At 44.0% G+C, this 18,203-nt stretch overlaps 1 protein-coding gene across 1 annotated transcript in view; it reads right to left on the bottom strand.

The window, feature by feature from the left end:
* Positions 1-443: 443 nt before the first annotated feature.
* The window catches only part of LOC148907384 (UDP-glucuronosyltransferase 2C1-like), a 50,670-nt gene continuing 32,910 nt past the window's right edge, over positions 444-18,203 (bottom strand). Inside the window, exons 5-6 of the mRNA XM_089036909.1 lie at positions 1,993-2,303; positions 444-1,545 (exon numbers count right to left, since the gene is read on the bottom strand). Of these exons, the coding sequence (XP_088893035.1) occupies positions 1,269-1,545; positions 1,993-2,303 (588 nt within the window). The 3' untranslated portion in view covers positions 444-1,268. The remainder of the gene's footprint in view (positions 1,546-1,992; positions 2,304-18,203) is intronic.

Genomic DNA, 18,203 nt, shown 5'->3' with positions numbered 1-18,203 from the left:
GGTTCTTATTTAAAAAAAAAAAAAAAAAAAAGAATCAATCTTTTCAAAAATACATTTATAACACAGTCGGTACACAATAATGCTTTAGAAAACTCATTAATAATTCATGAAGAAAACACAATAGAAATCATGACCATGAAGGTGATTTTATATCTGATATAGATTCGTCTTCATTTGCATAAACTTTAACTTGGATTTTCTCTATCAAACTTGGTTCAATTCGTAAAGAATTCTGTACCATATGAGAACATCCATCATAAGTTTTCTAAGCCGTTTAATAAACTCGCAGATTGTGTTTTATCGGGTCTAAAACCACTCGGCTACGCCTCGTGTTTTACACCCGATAAAACACTCCTGCTCGTTTATTAAACAGTACATAAACACTATATAACTGTACATGGTTACTGTAAAGAACATGTCCTCATTGAATAAAAATATCCAACTTAAAATGAAACTTTATTTTATTTATTGAACAAATGTTAAGAACCTAATTAAGAACCTATTTAAGCCTAATTTAACGCTAAATACCATTTATATAAGAACCTGTTTAGGCTAACTTGAAAAAACCTAGGTTCTTAAACGCGCGGGTTTTTACTGTAGCTCACATGCAGGATTACATGCCGGTCACTATTAAATGCCCGGTTGTTCTTAATTTTCGATGTACATTTTTGTCAACTAAAAACGGATTGAAATTGATTGAAAGTTACGAAAACAAAACAACCTGCAAAGAAATTTTTTTAGTATGCACAAGTTTCCGGTCACCCATCCTAGTACTAACTTCCCTCAACCGGACTTGACTCATTACCATTAAAGCCCAAATTTTATCCACTGGACCACGGTTCCAGGTGAATCAGCATAACAATAGCCGTGAAAACAATGACCCGAATAGACTAGACTTTTTAACATTAAAAAATTAACCGATTCCGTGCGTGGCAGAGATGCAAGGGATTAGCCGATATGGTCTGGGGGCCGGCTGGTCTCTCCCCTGATGCTTTGGCTAGAACATTTTCTTGCGTAATTCGTACACCCAAGGGCAGAAGGATTTAATCGCCGTCAGGTCCGAAGTCCATACGCCGCCTCAGCTCTGCGGATGTCTCGGGGGTATGGCAAAGTAGAATCGATTTTTTCTTTTTCTTTTTTTTTTTTTTTTTTTCGAATTGGTTTGAATCCACACTACTTTGACAATGTGATGGCACAATTTATCGTCAATAAGAGGACCGAAACTGATGTCTATTTGTAAAGTTTATCAATTGTTTTTTGTTTTTTTTTTACTGGATTTTTTCTTTATCTGCTTTAGAACAAATCTTCTTCAAACACTTACAAAACCCCATTAAGATGTACACAACCAGTACTACAACAACCAATAAAAACAAAACTACATCTAACAAAAAGTACTGGTAGAATGGCAAACGAGTTCCACGAGGCAGTAGGTGGCGAGTACCATTGTTGCGTAAAACATATTCAATCCAATCAGCTCCTTCTTGTGAAGATGTGCGTGAACGATCCTTCATTAGTTTAGAGACACGCAAAGCATTGGTTTTGTACCTGTGTTGATAATGTACAAAAAGTTTTTTAATCATTTTTTTAAGCCAACAAGCTATCATTTGTAATAATTCATTTGACTGTATATATTGTATAGTTCTTTCCTAAAAAAAACATTCAGCATTAACTACTAAACATATACATAGGATTGACTGCAGCTCGTGATACTGACTAACAAATTTTCAGTTCAAGTTCTTGTTATTTTAGTTCTTGTTATTTTAAGCTCAAGGTTAAAAGAAATGATGATGTGTGTATAGGCGTGTGTGCATATGTGTGTGTATATTAAAAATTTAAGGGAGAGAATATATTTAATCTTTGAATATAAAATTTTATGCATGTGGAATTTGGTGGCGACATTTTCCTTTCAATTGTTTGTTTTAATTGTTTTACAAGCTGCTATTTTACGGTCAGCAACTGTACTCAGGCTCATGTATCAAACAATTGACTTACTTGCTATTTTCTATCAATTCATTGATAAGTTTCACTATATTCTCAGCAGTATATTCAGCATTAACTCTGATATCCATGGAGGACCCCATTCCTGCAGCTTGGATCTTTTGTGCATTACTAAACTGATCTCCCCATAGCGGTGTAATCAGAAGAGGAACGGCATGATATGCTGCCTCTTGCACACTGTTGGCACCTCCATGTGTCATGAACAACCTCAGATGTGGGTGTCCAAGAATGTCATTCTGTGGCAACCAAGCCACTGTCTTGATGTTTTCGACATGAGAGAAGTTTCTGTTATATTTCCATAGCACCTGGAAAATAACTTGAATATCAAGATGATATCAAGCCTGCCCTTCCTCTTTACCCACCCCATGTCATGAATGTACTATTCTCACTGCATACATAATTAGCATGTCACGTAGGAATTTAGCAGCCCCCCATATATGGACATTGGAGTTTGCGCAGTGCAGGTGTAATGCTTTGCGACCCCTCCATATATAAGCGCAACACCCAGATCCTTGAATCATTCCGGAAGCTGCCTAAGGAGAGAGTAGAAGATTCACCCCACCCACCTCCCCTGGTGGCGGTTGACGACGCATCGCATGCTCATTGCCAGCAGTCGCAGTCACCTTCCATATCTTAATTCCCGTGACTCGGTAATGAGTATGCAGTGTGGATAAAATACTTATTAATATCACCACCATTGGTCGACATACACTAGCTGCCCTAAGTTAATTACTAAGGCCCCGTCCACACTATGCCGGATAAATGTGAATCAGCAACTTTCACACCGAAATTTAAAAAAAAAGCTTTCCGTCCACACATGAAAACGGAGAAAATGTCTCGCGTCCAGACTAGTCCGATCAGAGGCGGCAAAAGCACTTCATTGCACATCTGAGCATGTGCATCAGTAGTATAGGGAATGGGGGTTCCAGCGCAATCTCAACACGGGCAAGACCCGTGTCAAAAATCCACCTACGGAAACAACCCACTCCAAGTGTGGTTGGGGGCAACAGCGCAAATATGTTAGTCTATATATGGAGTGCGAAGATTGTAAAGAGTTTGTTTATGATTTCTGTGTAAAGTGCTTGAAACCCAAGTTTGTACCTACTAAACCAAATAAGTATATTTGTTGTGGTAAGAAAATGCAAATAGAAGACGACACGTCAGCACAGTGTTACGAGTGCGGTAAAAATATTCGTAATGCCGTGCCTTGTGCTACCAGGGAACAATATTATTCCAACGGAGGTCGTAAGAAGACGCCATACAAAAGAATAAAATACTTTAGGGACTGGATGAGTCATATCCAAGGTTATCGACCGGTATATTTAGACAACGAAGTAAAGAAGAAAATCATAGACCATTTAGAAGAGCCAACCCCACAAAGTCTACGGAAAACGCTGAAAAAATTAAAACTAGGGAAATATTACAAAGCTATTCCCTATCTTTTGTCTGAAATTACCGGTAAGTCTATTCCCGAGGTTTCTGATATGACAAAAGCCGAGTGGATGTTTTGTCGGCTGGATAAGGATATTCCTTATTATCCTGACGTAATTTACGAAATATTTTACAAAATAGACCCCAACCACCCCCTGTTAGGATGGATTCCGAGGCGACAATAACATATTACGCGTAATTCGTACGATGAATTTATATTACGCGTAATTTCTAGACTGACGTTCGATATGTAAATAGAATCCCGTCACGCTCTTTTCGAAGCAGATGTTTACTGAGCAAGCTTTCTTTGAAGCTCTTCTTTCGCTTCTTGGTAGATCTTTTTGCGAGATTCCTCGGAAAGATCTTTTACGACTGTTTTTTTATTCCTTATGTCCGTCTTTAGTTTCTCGTATTTGTCTTCTTCGGCTAAGATAAGCGAGAATTCTACGTCGTCTATCTTTCTGTCACGCAAAGCCTTTGAGACAAGGTCGGTAATAGTATTTACTTTAGCCCTAGACAGAGCTATTGTCGTGTCATGCTTGGATATTTTCGTGGATAGCTTTTTCATAATACCCGTAGCGACAGCCGAGATAATACCACAGGCTGCCCCGACGCCGGCCAAAGGAACTCCAACGATTATTCCCGGTCCGGTAAGCGAAGTAGCAACGCCGGAGCCCGTTAACACAACAGATATGGATCCTGAAGTTATCGCAATCTTATGTAGCGTACTCCGGGCTCTGACGTACTTTTTTCTAACTTTTTCATAGTGTTTTGTCTGCCCTTCCAAGTAAGCCAGGATTAGATTTGCTTTATTCAGACGAAAGTTTTCAGCGTTTAATTCGTTAGGTTCCTTAGGAAGTTCAGGATAAAGTGGAGGCGCTGATGGTATAACATCCATTATATATACTAATGTACGACGCTTTTGGGAATGATATTGAGGAGCAGCCACATCATGACAACCGGGATTACTGGAATTGGAGAGCATTTAGGAAGATGTTTCCGCATGCAGACCCTAGTAAGTTCGAAAGAAGACCCGATGGGATTTACTTCAACGGCTCCAGAATGTACAGCAATGAGGATTTGAAACCTACGCTGGTCGATCAGATAGACTCTCAACTGAAGAATTCTGGTTATATCGAACATAAGCCCGTGCAAGGTTGGTCAAAGGAATTATTGCTGGGTACCAGTACTTATCCGATACCTGCAGTTTCATTTGATAAACACCCAAGCTTGGACCTAACGCTGAACATGCGGATTTCTAACAAGCATTCCTTTCCGTTAAAGGTGCGAGATATCTTCAAAAACGTGCCCATTATTCATACCACCGCTAAGGAATCTCATGAATGGTTAAGTGGTCCTAACATGCGTTATTGGCCGCAGCAACTAAACTTTGCAGTTTGGTGTGCCACTAGCGGCTGTGGTGTAAGTGCAAACTTAATGAAGAATTCAATATTTATGTTTCATTTTCACTTTACGGTTAGAAGAATACTGCATGAGATGGGCGTTACTGCATTACCAGGAGATGCCACGTTTTACCCAAGAGATAATAAATACAGCGTGCCGGCTTATGACAGACTTTGTAAGGAGTTTGACGTTGTAGGGAAGGATTTCCGATGCACTGCCGGCGCTAACAATGGTCTGGGGCATATTTGGGCTTATTGGGGGATTGGTGGACATGTGCTAAGCGATAAGGAAGTTCATGCGTTGAATCTACGATGGAACACTGGGTATCACAAAGAAACTCACGACAGTAGCACCTTCTTTGAACCAAACGCTAAGACCACTAAGGAAGTCAGAGACGGACCTCTGTTCAAAGACGAGGGTGGTAAGTATGCAGGGGCTAATCCACTGATTATCAAAATTACCAACGACGAGCAAACAAAGCAATATCTTAATTTCATACCCCCAGAAGGTAAAGGACTAACCAAAGCCGGCCTTGCCCGTTTGAACCGCAGCATAGAAGCTTACGTGTATTCCATTTTGGGAGCCCAAGTAAATACCCGATCTAGCATAGTGGGAAATACCGGCGCCGCAGAAGAAACGCGAGCCGAAGCCTTGATCTTATTTGAAAGTTCGATCTTGGAGGGCGACATTAGCAAGGGCGTACAGCGTTACCAACTAGCTATACAAAATTCTAAGGCGAGGTTGGACTATGCAGTAGCCCCGGGTTGTTGGTTAATGCCTAGTAATTTATCTATAAATACTGGTTCTGTAGTAGGATACAACAACAAACTTCAACGAGCTACTAAGGATATGAAGTTTGGGGTGAACGACGTGAACTCTGACACTCTTAGGAACATCCCCCATTTCGTGGAGAAGTCAAAAAAATCGCATGAAACGAAGCTACCCGTAGTTAAGAAACCATCAAAGAAGGCCCTGCCTGCGATACCTGAGGAATATGACCATAACTTACTAAAGGTCGGCTTAACCGCTGCAAGCATTGGTCTGAGCTATTATATATGGCGATGAACAACCCCTACGTAGCTGGAGTAGATTGTGTTTATACGACTTACACAGGCGAGAAAAAATACACCCAGGCATCTTGGGTTGATGTCACGGGCATGTCCGTGAATTTGAACTACTCAGGAAAGAAATTGATATTATGCAGCATTTCTTTGGGGGCCGTTAGCAGTGCGAATGTAGGATTTCGTTTCTGTGACGACAATGGAGTATTACAGCCCATGCGCGCGAAGACAAACAACAGGGAGCCTACGCATTTCTCAGTAGAGCCGCCAACGAATAGCTCTGAGAATCTTTCCGTTTGGACTTTCCACATGGTTGCTGATTGCCACGGGAAGGTAAAGCTGCAGATAAGAGTAGATGACACCGGGAGTGTTTGCATAAATAGCATAGAAAATCAAAGGAATACTGTCTATAACCACATGACCATCAGCACTTTGACGGTAATGAGCCTTTAAATATATGAATCCATACGCGAGGGAAACGCGTTATACCCACCGCTTAGATGAAGAGGGATATGACAACGGCGCCTGGCATGACGTTGGACTGTGGGTTGAGGTTGGGGGCACTGCATTGGTCATTTGCACTATTAGCATTAATGCAAATACGCATGCGAATGTGGGGTTTAGGCTTATCGATGAGAATAATAAGCCCCTGCTTCCTTATCGAACTTCAACGAACACCAGGAAAGTTACCCATTTTTCGATGGAGCCCTACACTAGGTCCGCTGAAGACCTAACGCCAGTAACTTTTCATATGCTAGCCAATTGTAAATATGCTAAGTTGCAAGTCACTTCTGATGACGGCAAGTTTGGGATAAATCGCATAGGTCGCAGGCCTGCTAGTGCAGCCTGGAGTCATAAGCCCATTTCTACCATGAGTGTGTTGCCGTTGGCCCCAAATTACCAGGGTGGTCCTAATACTGTCTTTCATTATCCTCAAAGCAGGGCACCGCCCGATGAGAAGGATAAGATCAAGCCTTCATCTTCTTCAGGAGGACCACCCCAATAGCTACAACTAATATCCAAATGTTATTCCCCACGAACTTCAACAGTTCGCCGCCGGCCCTAAGTGCCAGACTAAGAACACTACCAAGCAGCCCAGGAATGCCGGCTGCCATCTTTTTCCCTAAGTCCGTCAGCCCATTGCCTAATTTTTTTACGCCCGCGCCTGTAGCCTTAAGCGCGGATAGGATAACTCCTACTACGCTTGAAATAGCGACCGCGAATGCCAGCGGAACGCCATACTTCAAAAGGGCTCTTTTTACCTTTTCCTTGGTGGTAAGGCCCAACTCCCTTTCCAGGTTGTCCTTTTGCGCTTGTAATTCCGCGACTCTTTCCTGAAGGGCTTCTAATTCCCTTTGAGCTGCTTCCCTTTCCTCTTCGGGACGAGTTTGGTCATTGATTATTTCCTGCTGCCGCTCTATTTGCCCCCCCAGGTCTTCGAGGGCCTGATCTCTTTGCCGGATTTGTTCTTCCTTAGTGTTAATTTCGGCAACCAACTGCCGCCGTTCCTCTAAAGAGCCGGTTATGGTGATATGCAAGTTTTTAGCTTCTTCCTTGCTCATATCCAGGTCTTTTAGAGCAAGATTGAAGGCGTGTCGGGCTTGGTCTCTTTCGTCTAAAGCCGTTTCAGCTTCTCGCTTGAATTGCAGTATGACTTCGTTCTTGCCCTTGATTTCTTTCTTTTGAGCATCGGTTAGCTGCCGTATTTGTCTTTCGTACTTTGCTTCCTTTTCTTTCAACGTTTCTTGTAGTTTCTTGGCGTGTTTTTCTAGTGCGACCCGTTCATTCAGGGCTCCCAACCTTTCTAACGCACTTCTGGTAGCTAGTTGAAAGCCTCTTAATCTTGCCACGTTAACCATGACCGAGCCATTTTCGTCGAAGAGGATTTGTGGTTTGGTCCAGCGGTTTTTGTCGGGATATCTCATGTCTTGGACGCTTATGAGGACTTTGTTTCCGCGTTCTGTGAGCCTTACGTCGTCGGCCTCGAAGTGGGAATAGCGCTGCGTTAGCTCTTGCGTTGCCCACTCTACGGTTTCCCGCGCGGTTGCTCCCTGCTCACCCATGTTTCGAAGTTCTATGTACTCGGGGGCAGACTTACCCGGGTTCTTTTCGTGCCACATGCGATTCAAGGCTGCCTTGAAGCTTTTCCACCTACTACCGTACGTGTTTTCTAGAGCCATGTCGTAGATTAGGGGGTCGGTTTCCGCGCCTTTAGTCCATGCGTCGTATTCTTCGTCGTTAATGTCGACTTGACCTTCTTCGGTGGTGGGGTCAAAATCCGTTCCTTCTACTTCCATTATATATGATAAGCTCAAAGTTAAACCCCAGCATATTACCTAAGCAGGTTGGCGGACTGAAAGCAGAACGCACCTTTCACCGTGTCACCTTTACCCCCAGCAGCGCTAAGCCAGGGGAAACCCTGTACGTAGGCGTGCCCCGCCTAACGGATAACCTAGTGTTGGTTCCTGGCACCCTAGCGCTAAGGTTTAACCTAGCAATACAGCCAGATACCGCAGACGCGCGTTACGTCGTCAATAATGCGGGTAGAAACCTCGTTTACAAAATGCGTGTAAAGTTCGCCGGGGAATCCCTCTTGGACTTAAACAGGTATGATTTGTATACCACGTACAAAGACTTATGGTTGACTGCATTTGACCGCGCGCAAAGGATAGAGCAGGGAATCGCCAGTGAAGCCATACGCAAGGTAAGAAGCGCAACCGACAGCGCCTCGGGAGAAGACGAAATAAAGACGGCTTATGGTACTAAATATGTCGTTCCATTAGATTTCGAAGTTATCACGAACCACGGTGCATACTACCCAAGGCAGCTAAGCGAGCTGCAGTTCGAAGTAACCCTAGCAGACACTACGAACATCCTACAGGGAAAGGACGTAAGTTCATCAGCCGTGGATCCTTATTTCATCAAGAACTTGGAGCTGCAGTATGAGACGGTATACAGCGAAGACTTAGCACGTAGCGCCGGTATGGAATACAGCGCCGGGAAGGCTTTCCTTTACGACCACGTCGTGATGTACAAGACGTTCAGCTTTACAAATAACGTCGAAGAGGTCATCAACCAAAGCATTAACCTTCCCAGGCGCAGCCTCACAGGGATAATGTTGCTGTTCGCAAAGACATACACGGCAGGATTGCGTGACTCCGAGGCGTTCTTTAATCCTAACATTACCAACGTAGGTGTTAGCATCAACGGAGTGCCTAATAAGGTTTACTCACAAGGGATAAAGCCCGCGGATATGTACCGGGAAGTCGCACGTAAGTTTGGCGACCAAATTGACCCAAATAAATTCTTTAAGGATAAGTACGCGCTGTGGATCGACATGCGCACGACGAACGACGAAGACCTACATGGACAGGGATTGCGGCTGGTAAATACCCAGGACGGCATTACGTTGGAGATCAAGCGCACCAAAGACGCCAGCGACGCTACTAAGATCAACGCATATATCTTCGTAGTCTCAGACGCGCAACTGAGTGTAGAAATGAATCAGCTAAAGAGCGTTGCATATTAAGATAAAAATATTGCTGGTATATAATGCTTCGCGTATTCGAAAACGACGACACCAAACTGCAATGCATAGTGCAAGGCGATAAACTGTACTTCAAAGCAAAGGAAGTGGCCTTGGTGTTGGGTTACGTTAACTCTAGGGACGCAGCTAGAGCACACGTCTCAGAGGAAAACAAGGTAACTTTGAGGTCTATAAAGGGTGTCAGTCTGACCGACACCCTTAACGCACAACCCAATACTGTGTATTTGACGGAGGAAGGTCTTTATGAACTGATATTCGGATCCGAAAAGGTCGAAGCAAAAAAGTTCAGGAAATGGGTGTTGGGTGACGTTCTACCTACGCTAAGGAAGACAGGTAAATACGATATGGAGAAGCGATTCAATGGTTCAAATCCAATGACATTCAAGATAGAAACGGAGACAGACATACACGATAGAACCGTACACAGGGTGCGTAGGTTCTACCCGCACGTAATCATAGTTCCAGGTCTTGGAGAACTGCAGGACACCGCAAGTAAGCGCATTAAAAGCTGGCGGAAAGGCTACCAGGCAGGTCAACCTGATCTGCTGATCCTTAACAACCATAATAAATACAATGGATTATGCATAGAATTGAAGACACCCAAAGGCACCGGCGTATTGTCCGAGAAACAAAAGGTAATGTTGGAACGATATGAAGAAAATGGATATTTAACCATCGTAAGCAATGATTATGATCTACTTTGCAGGGAAATAGATGAATATGTTGCTGGCATTCGCATTCCTTGTCCTTGGTGCATTAAGGCATTCAAAGGTCAAGACACTTTAAGCACGCACATTAAAATATTTCATAGGTATAATGATTCTTAAACAAACATACTGGCGAGATCTGCTGCAAGGCGTTTCATACCGAATAAAAAACTACGTCGCATTCGAAGACATCGACCGTTTGAGGTTGGTCTTAGAACGCGATGGTCAGGAATACAGCCTTTGGGCGCCTGACTGTGTGAGATACATACTGCAGGGTGAAGAATATACACACCTACGCAGTCATGGTAAGGTAAACGGCCGATGGAAGTTTGACATCGAACGTCGAGCGGAGGATAATCCGTTGTGCGACTAATCCTCTTCATGGGCGGATAAGTAGTCATCTGCTGTGTCTGCCCTCTTTTTTTCTCCTATGTAATTTGCAATGTAAATCAAAGCTCCGCCTGTGAATGCAGCTATGTAAGGTAGCATATATCTTATTCATTTTCTTCCTCTGCGGTAATGCAGCTACCACAAACATAACCCATGGTCATGGTAACCACCACTCCAATGCAAAATACGATATCTTACTATTTTTGCAAGGGCTTTCAAAATAGGGGTTTCAAATGTTGACGTTTAAGTTAACTTTTTGTTAAGACAGTATGAAATATGTCCTTCATCTTCTCTGGCGCATTTACAGCTATAACATTCATCTGTCCAATACTTTCTGTTAGTCCAGGGAACTCCTTCAGAGCGTTCAAAGAAAGGAAATAACCGTAAGAGATGTTTATAATTATCTATACAACCTTTAAGGTATTCTTCTTTATGAATGCAATCATTTAAAGGTCCGAGGCATATCTTACAATCTACGTCCTGGAGACTATATTCCTTTGAAAGGCGCATATAGGATATCTCATGCCTTCTTTTATGCGTTTGGAGTCGTTGTATGCTACTGAATACTTTCTCACAGAAACTACATTGACGGCTATTAATACATACACCTCTCTTTAAATGCTCATGCAATCCTGTAGGAAATACCCCACCACAATTATCGCAGGTAATACAAATGCGCTTCTTTACATGTTGCTGCATCTTTTGCTGTGTGCTGAATTCCTTAAGGCAATCCTTACAGATCCTAGGAACGGTTTCCTTCTTACATACAGCATTATTTACGTGGTATTCTAACCTCTGCCTACTGCTAAATGTCTTCTTACAATCTTTGCAACTCATATATTTAACAATTATCTTAACCTTTTTGTCAACATTTCATACCCCTATTTTGAAGACCCATGCAAATTTAGTAATCCTAGGGTATGTTTTCAGTCTTCTTCACTGGAACTTTCATAGAATCAGCTTGGGGTCCGTGTGACAATAGTGACCCTCAAAGTCATCGCACGCATACACCTTGTTACAACTAAGGCAACGATACTTACCGGGTGACGTTGCTTCTTTCACAGGCTTGGAGGGGGCTTTATCGATAGGTTCTTCTGGAACGACAATAATGCAGTCAGCAGGTGCTTCACACGTAATACAGTCCATATATCTATGGAGGGTATCGCATGAAGTCCTTAATGGACTCCTTAGCCCACGTCGCAATCGTCAACAAGGCGCCAAACCGTTCCGCACGCTTCAGACCGCACATTTCATCGTACAATTCCTGTACGCGCTCTTTTAACCGGTCTATCTCTTCCCTTTGCATTTCTATGGTGTCTCTTTTATCTTTTGCGTCGGCGGCAATCCTTCTTACTGCTTCCACTGGTTCCATCTATATATAAATGGGGTTCATTAGATATAAATGAACCCGAATCACATACCTTGTAACGCTCTGATAGTAGGACCCACCGGCTGCGGAAAGACCCAGTTCATCGTGGAGCAGCTATTAGGATCCTTTAGATACCGCTTTGACTATATCGTGCTGCTTTGTCCCACCTACGTGAATAACCGCACCTGGGAAGGCATAGGAGTGAAAGATGACGACTTCTTCGTAGATATCTTAGATCCTAACGAGTTATCCAGCCATTTGAAGTTCTGGCACAAGCAATTCCCTAAAGATACACAGACGCTCCTCATATTGGATGACATTGCCTGTGGGGACGACGTAAAAAGGCGCACCTCCGAATTAGTGAAGCTCGCTTTCAGCGGCAGACACGACAATATCAGCGTTTGGTTGCTTTCCCAGCAGCTTACCAGTGTCTCTAAACCCTTTAGGGAAAACATAGGCTCTCTCGTAGTATTTTATACACCCAGTAAGTCTGATCTGGAAACCATCTTAAGCGACTACGGTGGTGAGATAAGCAAGGAACAGTTGCATGAATACATGCGGCATTTAAAGACGCACCAACATTCCAAAATGATTTTCTCTTTGAGGTTTCCTTATGACGTTAATGTATATGGAGATTGAGCAGCTCTTAGATGAAGCCCCCACACAGTTAGACGAAAGTAACCTTAAGGAACAACTTAACATCCTTGTGTCTTCGGGGAAGTGTAAAGAAATGATAGGTAAGGAACTTACCCATGAGCAAGTTAATAAGTTGTCAGAAGAGGAGGTTAAGAAGTTCCATAAGAGGTACGAGGCTGCCCTCGCAAGTAAGACCACGGACGCCGTAGCAGACTCCGCTATCCGACTTGCCACTAAATTGCTTGGACTTGCACTGCCTATAGACGACGTGGAGCAACTGCGGAAGGACATCAGCGAGGACTATGTCATATCCCAAGAACTTAAGATAACCTGTGGGTGGTTGTCTTTGAAGTGCGGTAAGTTAATGGCAGTCGCCTCTGCGGCTTTGCACGTAGCTCAGCATGTCGACTTGAAGGAGGTACTAGGTTCCTTAGGAACATCTTGGAAGGACTTCAAGAAGGACAGAGAAGTCGAAAAGGTCTTCCAGGCGGCACTTGCTGAGGTACCTGATCAAGCCGCCTCAAGTACCTAGTCAAGTCGTTGTCAAGTCACCTCAAGTACTTAGTCAAGTCGTCCTTAAGTCATTCTCAAGTACTTAGTCAAGTACTTAGTCAAGTCGTCCTTAAGTCATTCTCAAGTACTTAGTCAAGTCGTTGTCAAGTCATTGCCAAGTCATTGTCAAGTCGTCATCAAGTTACTTGTCAAGTCCTTCAAGTCCCTTAATATAAGATGAGTGACACCGAAGAACAACCACCCGTAGAAGATACCAAGATTACCAAGGCTAAATCTCCGGGCAGAGTCGCTGCCGGAAAGAAGCTCGCGGAGATGAATAAAAAGAACAAAGCAAAGAAGGAGGAAAAGGTGGAGGAAAGAGAAGAGGAATCCTTTATCAATCCTGGGTACGTCATTGGCGCGATAGGAATTGCTATAGCAGCAGGCAGCCTCTACTTACAATGGCGGGCTACGAAGCCAGAAGTAAAGTGGGAGGCCCCAACATATCGCGCACCTGTGGAGGTTAGAAAAAGCAAAATCCCTGAAATGGAGTAATAACCTTCTCGCTTTGTAATATAATGTCGACCGCGTTGTTGAAAACTGTTGAAGAGGCAGCTATCATTACTTCTATTGTTGCGGGTATTGGTTGGGTAGGTAAGAAAGTGCTCAAAGAAGACTTTACTGAAGACCCAAGCAAGAGCTTCGCTAATTTTGCTAAGATGACCGCTGCCGTAGGCGGGGCTATCATGGTAAAGGATTACCTACGGAAGGAAAAGTACCTACCTAATGTATAATGGTTAGCTTAGTCGCAGGTGGAGTCATTGCAGCTTTAGCATTTACAGGGGCTAATTATGGTGGTCAATATTTGGATAGATTAGTTAGAGGCGACAAAAGCGGTGCCGCCGAAAGAAAGAGACACGACTTAGCGCTGGAGAAATATCAGCGGGACGTGGCAGCTTGGAATGAAAAAAGACAAGCTTACAGGGATTGGTTGGATAAGAACTACCAAGACAAGATGCAGGCAGACAAGAACTTCGAAAACACAGACTACGCCTTCAAACTTTATGCGCAAGCACACCCCGACTTTAGAATGAAAAAGCCTCAGTTCAAGAATTACTACCAGCCTTCTAAGAAACAAAAAGACAATGAGCTGGTATTTGTAGGAGTTGCAGGGCTGGCCGGAGGCGTGGCTTTGGCGTATCTAATATAATGATCGTCTTTTTGGAAAGCGACAAGAATGACTTTACCACGTATTTGAATCCTCCCATCCGCGCGGAAAGGGTTCGGTTGGTTAGTTGCTCTTTGTACAATTCTTGGTATAATTTAATTAATGGCTTTGTCATCGGAACTTCCGGCACCAAACCAAAAATACCAGATTCCCATTACACCCCTATAACACTGGCTAAGGAGCTAGCAAAGCACGGATATACTCTTACCACAGGATTACCCCATGAAATGAAATTCAAGAAAAATAGTGGAAGCGCTAATTTAATGGGCAGTCCATTGGTAGAACTCCTAGGTCTTACTAGTACCACGATAAATAGCGGCAGTACATATGATGTGAAATGGAAAGTCGCATCCTCTTATGAAGTCTATTGCGATTTAGTCCATAGTTACAACAATGGAGAAAAGTCTTCTCTTATGTCCAAGTTTCTGCCCAAAGGTAATCCATTTGACCCAGTAGAATACACTCCCATTTCTTTAAGCTATGACTTGTCCAATTTGGTAGAAAGCATAAACATCGCCATTAAGGTGGACGGAAAGACGGTGGATTTTAACGGACGTAAGATCAATCTCGTTTTGGAATTCATATAATGGGCCGCGTAGAGGACAAACTCAAAAGGATTTACTATGGGCCTGAAGGCTATTGGAAAGGAGCGTCGGCCATCAAGAAACTCGCGACCGCGGCCAGGGCATCAGAAGAAACGGTTAAGAACTGGCTAAGAAAACAAACCCTCTGGCAGGTTTATCTTCCCGTGCCCAAGTACATTCCCAGGCCCAGCTTTACCGTAAATACCCCCAATGAAGTTCATCAGGCGGATTTGCTCTTCTTACCACATGACAAGGTGAGAAGAAAGACCTATAGGTACGCTTTGACCGTAGTTGATATCGCAAGCAGATATAAGGACGCCGAACCCATAACCAGCAAGGATTCTGGGGAAGTCGCAGAAGCCCTAGGTAGGATTTATAAGCGCGTTTTGAAATGGCCTAAGCTGCTGCAGGTGGATGCGGGGACAGAGTTCATGGGCGTGGTTACTAAGACCCTGAAAGACCACAGCACTAAAATTAGGAGAGCTGAAGCAGAGTACCACAGGGGTCAGAGCATCGTCGAAAGATTCAATAAGACCCTGGCCGAGCGTCTCTTTGGATACCAGTATTGGAAAGAGCTGGAAGATCCCTCCAAACGCAACAGGGAATGGACTCAGAGGCTCCCCCAGGTCGTCGCGGCTTTGAACAACGAGGTGGCCAGGGCTACGGGAATGAAACCCAGGGATGCCATAAAAAAGAAACACGTGGAACACAAGTCCTTCATCAGAAGTTCGAGGGCAGTCTTCCCCCAGGAAAAGAAATTAGGTAATGTCACGGTTCGATATCTCTATGAGCCGGGTGAATTAGAAGGAGGATCCAAAAGAGCTACGGATCCTAATTGGTCTTTGGAAACTTACCAGATCCGAAGCGTAATAGCTAAGAAGGGTCAGCCCATCTCGTATTATCTTCACGATGGTCCCACGCGTGGGTTCGTCAAAGAAGAACTGCTTATCGTGTGATGTCCGAATGCTATCGTATGCACTCCGTCATCACACATCCATCGCTTACCGTCAAATGCAGACAGTGACACCTTCTCCTGCGTGACGTTATGTATCTGATGACCATAGCTGCGCAGGCTGTTCATCTTATGCCGCTGTTCCTTGCGTGTTCGTAATACGTTGAGGTAGGACTCGTGCGTAATGTCCTTCTTAACCACGTATTTTTTTACGCCTTTAGCTTTCTTTTCTACGCCGTCTAACTTTAGCACGCTGTACATCTTTGGTTTCAGACCCACGTATTCCACGATGGGTTTTCCTAACATTTCGTCTTTCATCTTCCCAATTACCTTCTTATTCTTCGCAGAGTAAAGGAAGTGCTCCTTCGGGTAACCGCTGGTGTCGTACTCGTCTATGTCGGGGAGGCAGTCTTTGTAAACGTCTTCCGTTTGCACTTCTAGAATTAGGGAGTCGGTGTCTGTGTACAGGAGGCGACAGCGGTCTCCGTACTTTGGCTTAAGCTTATCGTAGTAGAACTCGTACATAAGCAGCTTCGATAGATCCAGCACCGTAAAGCCTGTGTAAACGGGCTTGTTTAGTAAGAGGTTTGCCCTTTTCATGTGAATCACGTAGAAGTTCAGCATTTCTACGTATCTAACGAAGCCTGGCTGTGACACGTATGCTTCTGCTTCCTCTTTGGTGCTGACTATTTTTACGCTTACGCGCTTGCGGATGTTCTCCATTGTCTTTCCGAACACGCTGTTGTTCATCAGTTTGAAGAGGTTTTTCTCGAAGTCATTTTTCGCTGCGGTACGCTTTTGCGTGTTAAAGTCAATGTAGGGGCGCATCCAGGGTTCCTGCGTGAATTTTAGGACTCTGTGGATCTTCTCTACGCGCATTCCGTGTCGCACGTAGAACTGCAGGTTGCGGTAATGTACCACATACTTCTTCTTATCCATCAGGTTCATAGTTAGTTTCCTGTACGGTTTGTAACCAGGGCACATTTGCTTTTGCAGCGGACTTAGCTGCTTAAATGGTATCTCTATCGCTTCTGGTGCTAAGGGGAACTCATTGTGTTCGTCGTGCAGGCGCTCTGGGTACTCCAGATCCACTTCTAAGACGTAACCCTTGTCTTCCTCCTTTCCTACCTGCATGTAGAAGTCTATCGGCTTCACTGGATCCCATTCGAAGTCTCTCACAGGTAGGTACTGTGACATTGCCCAACCATAAAGGTTATTCGCATCCAGGTAGTAAATGTATGTGGTTGGTTTCTCTGGGTCGTGCTCTACTAAGGGGTTGTTTGCGCGGGCGTAACGTCGGCTGGGTCCGCATACGCCGCCACGAATACCGTCTTCCATAAACCGATACATGTCGTACTCCGTTAGGAGATCCAACTGCGCATTTGTCTTCTTTAACAAAGCACTCCAGCTGAGCCCAGGAGCCGTGTAGAAATTAGCGGGATCCAATCCGTAATATTCCATAGCCATCTTTCTGAAGCTTTGGAAAACATCTGCGAGCAGCACTACGTCAGACCTTAGGTAGATGTCGTGGTAGTCGCCCATGTTCTCACAGGAGTACTTTTCCCACACGTCTAACGCATGCTGGTACTCCTCATCCTTTATACCAGACTCGTTTAGGGTGCTGTAGAAGCGATCTTTGGGTGGTAGGGGTTCTTTGAATCGATCCCAGGAGTCCATGTATTCGTATGGGTAGACTCCTTTCCTTTCCGCGCCGTATTGACTGGAAATGGGAAAGTTGGTGTTATACTTTACGAGGTTTGCTAAGGAGTCCGCCATAAACTGCTGCGAATCTAAGAACTTTAGCTTACCCACAGTTACGGACATGTAGCGCTCTTTGTTGTTGGGTATGCATTTGACGTCGGAGCCGTCTGTTCCTTGTAGTAGCAAATGGGAGTCGTAACCGCGGAGGTTGTGAAAGAACACCGGAATCTCCATGTCTGGATTTACTTTGAAGTTTATATTGCATTTCCAATGAGCCGCTCCTCTGTATTTACCAGTGATGTGGCAGTGATCCCTAACCTTATCCACATAGAAATCCTCAACAAATGCTTTGTGGCAGTGAATGCAGTGCGTGGAGGGCTTTCCCGGCTTCTCACCTTTCTTAGCATACTTCCCGCATTTAAAATGAGCTTCTCCTAGATACTTTCCATCTTCATCCCACGCTTTCTTGGCTCGTCTTCCAAACTGAAGAAGCGTATGTTGGCAAATGTAGCATTTTTTTGCCTTGTTAAAAGCCTCCTGGTTCTCTTTGGTAAATTCCATCTTCTTTGGACATCTTAATTGTTCTCTAATCTCTCCCTCCTCTTCTCGCAATGCTTCTAGAAACTCATTAGCTGCGTTCTTACCTCGGTAAATCACAGGAGGGTTTGCTTTACCGTCTGATCTGACTACTATGTAACCAAAG

The sequence above is a fragment of the Actinia tenebrosa genome, unplaced genomic scaffold, assembly GCF_029948245.1.
Source record: "Actinia tenebrosa isolate PJP-AT-01 unplaced genomic scaffold, QUT_ActTen_1.0 PGA_scaffold4__44_contigs__length_22323623, whole genome shotgun sequence".
Lineage (NCBI taxonomy): Eukaryota > Metazoa > Cnidaria > Anthozoa > Actiniaria > Actiniidae > Actinia > Actinia tenebrosa.
Note: the sequence above shows the minus strand (reverse complement) of the source record. Positions and strands in the feature narration are given on the sequence as shown.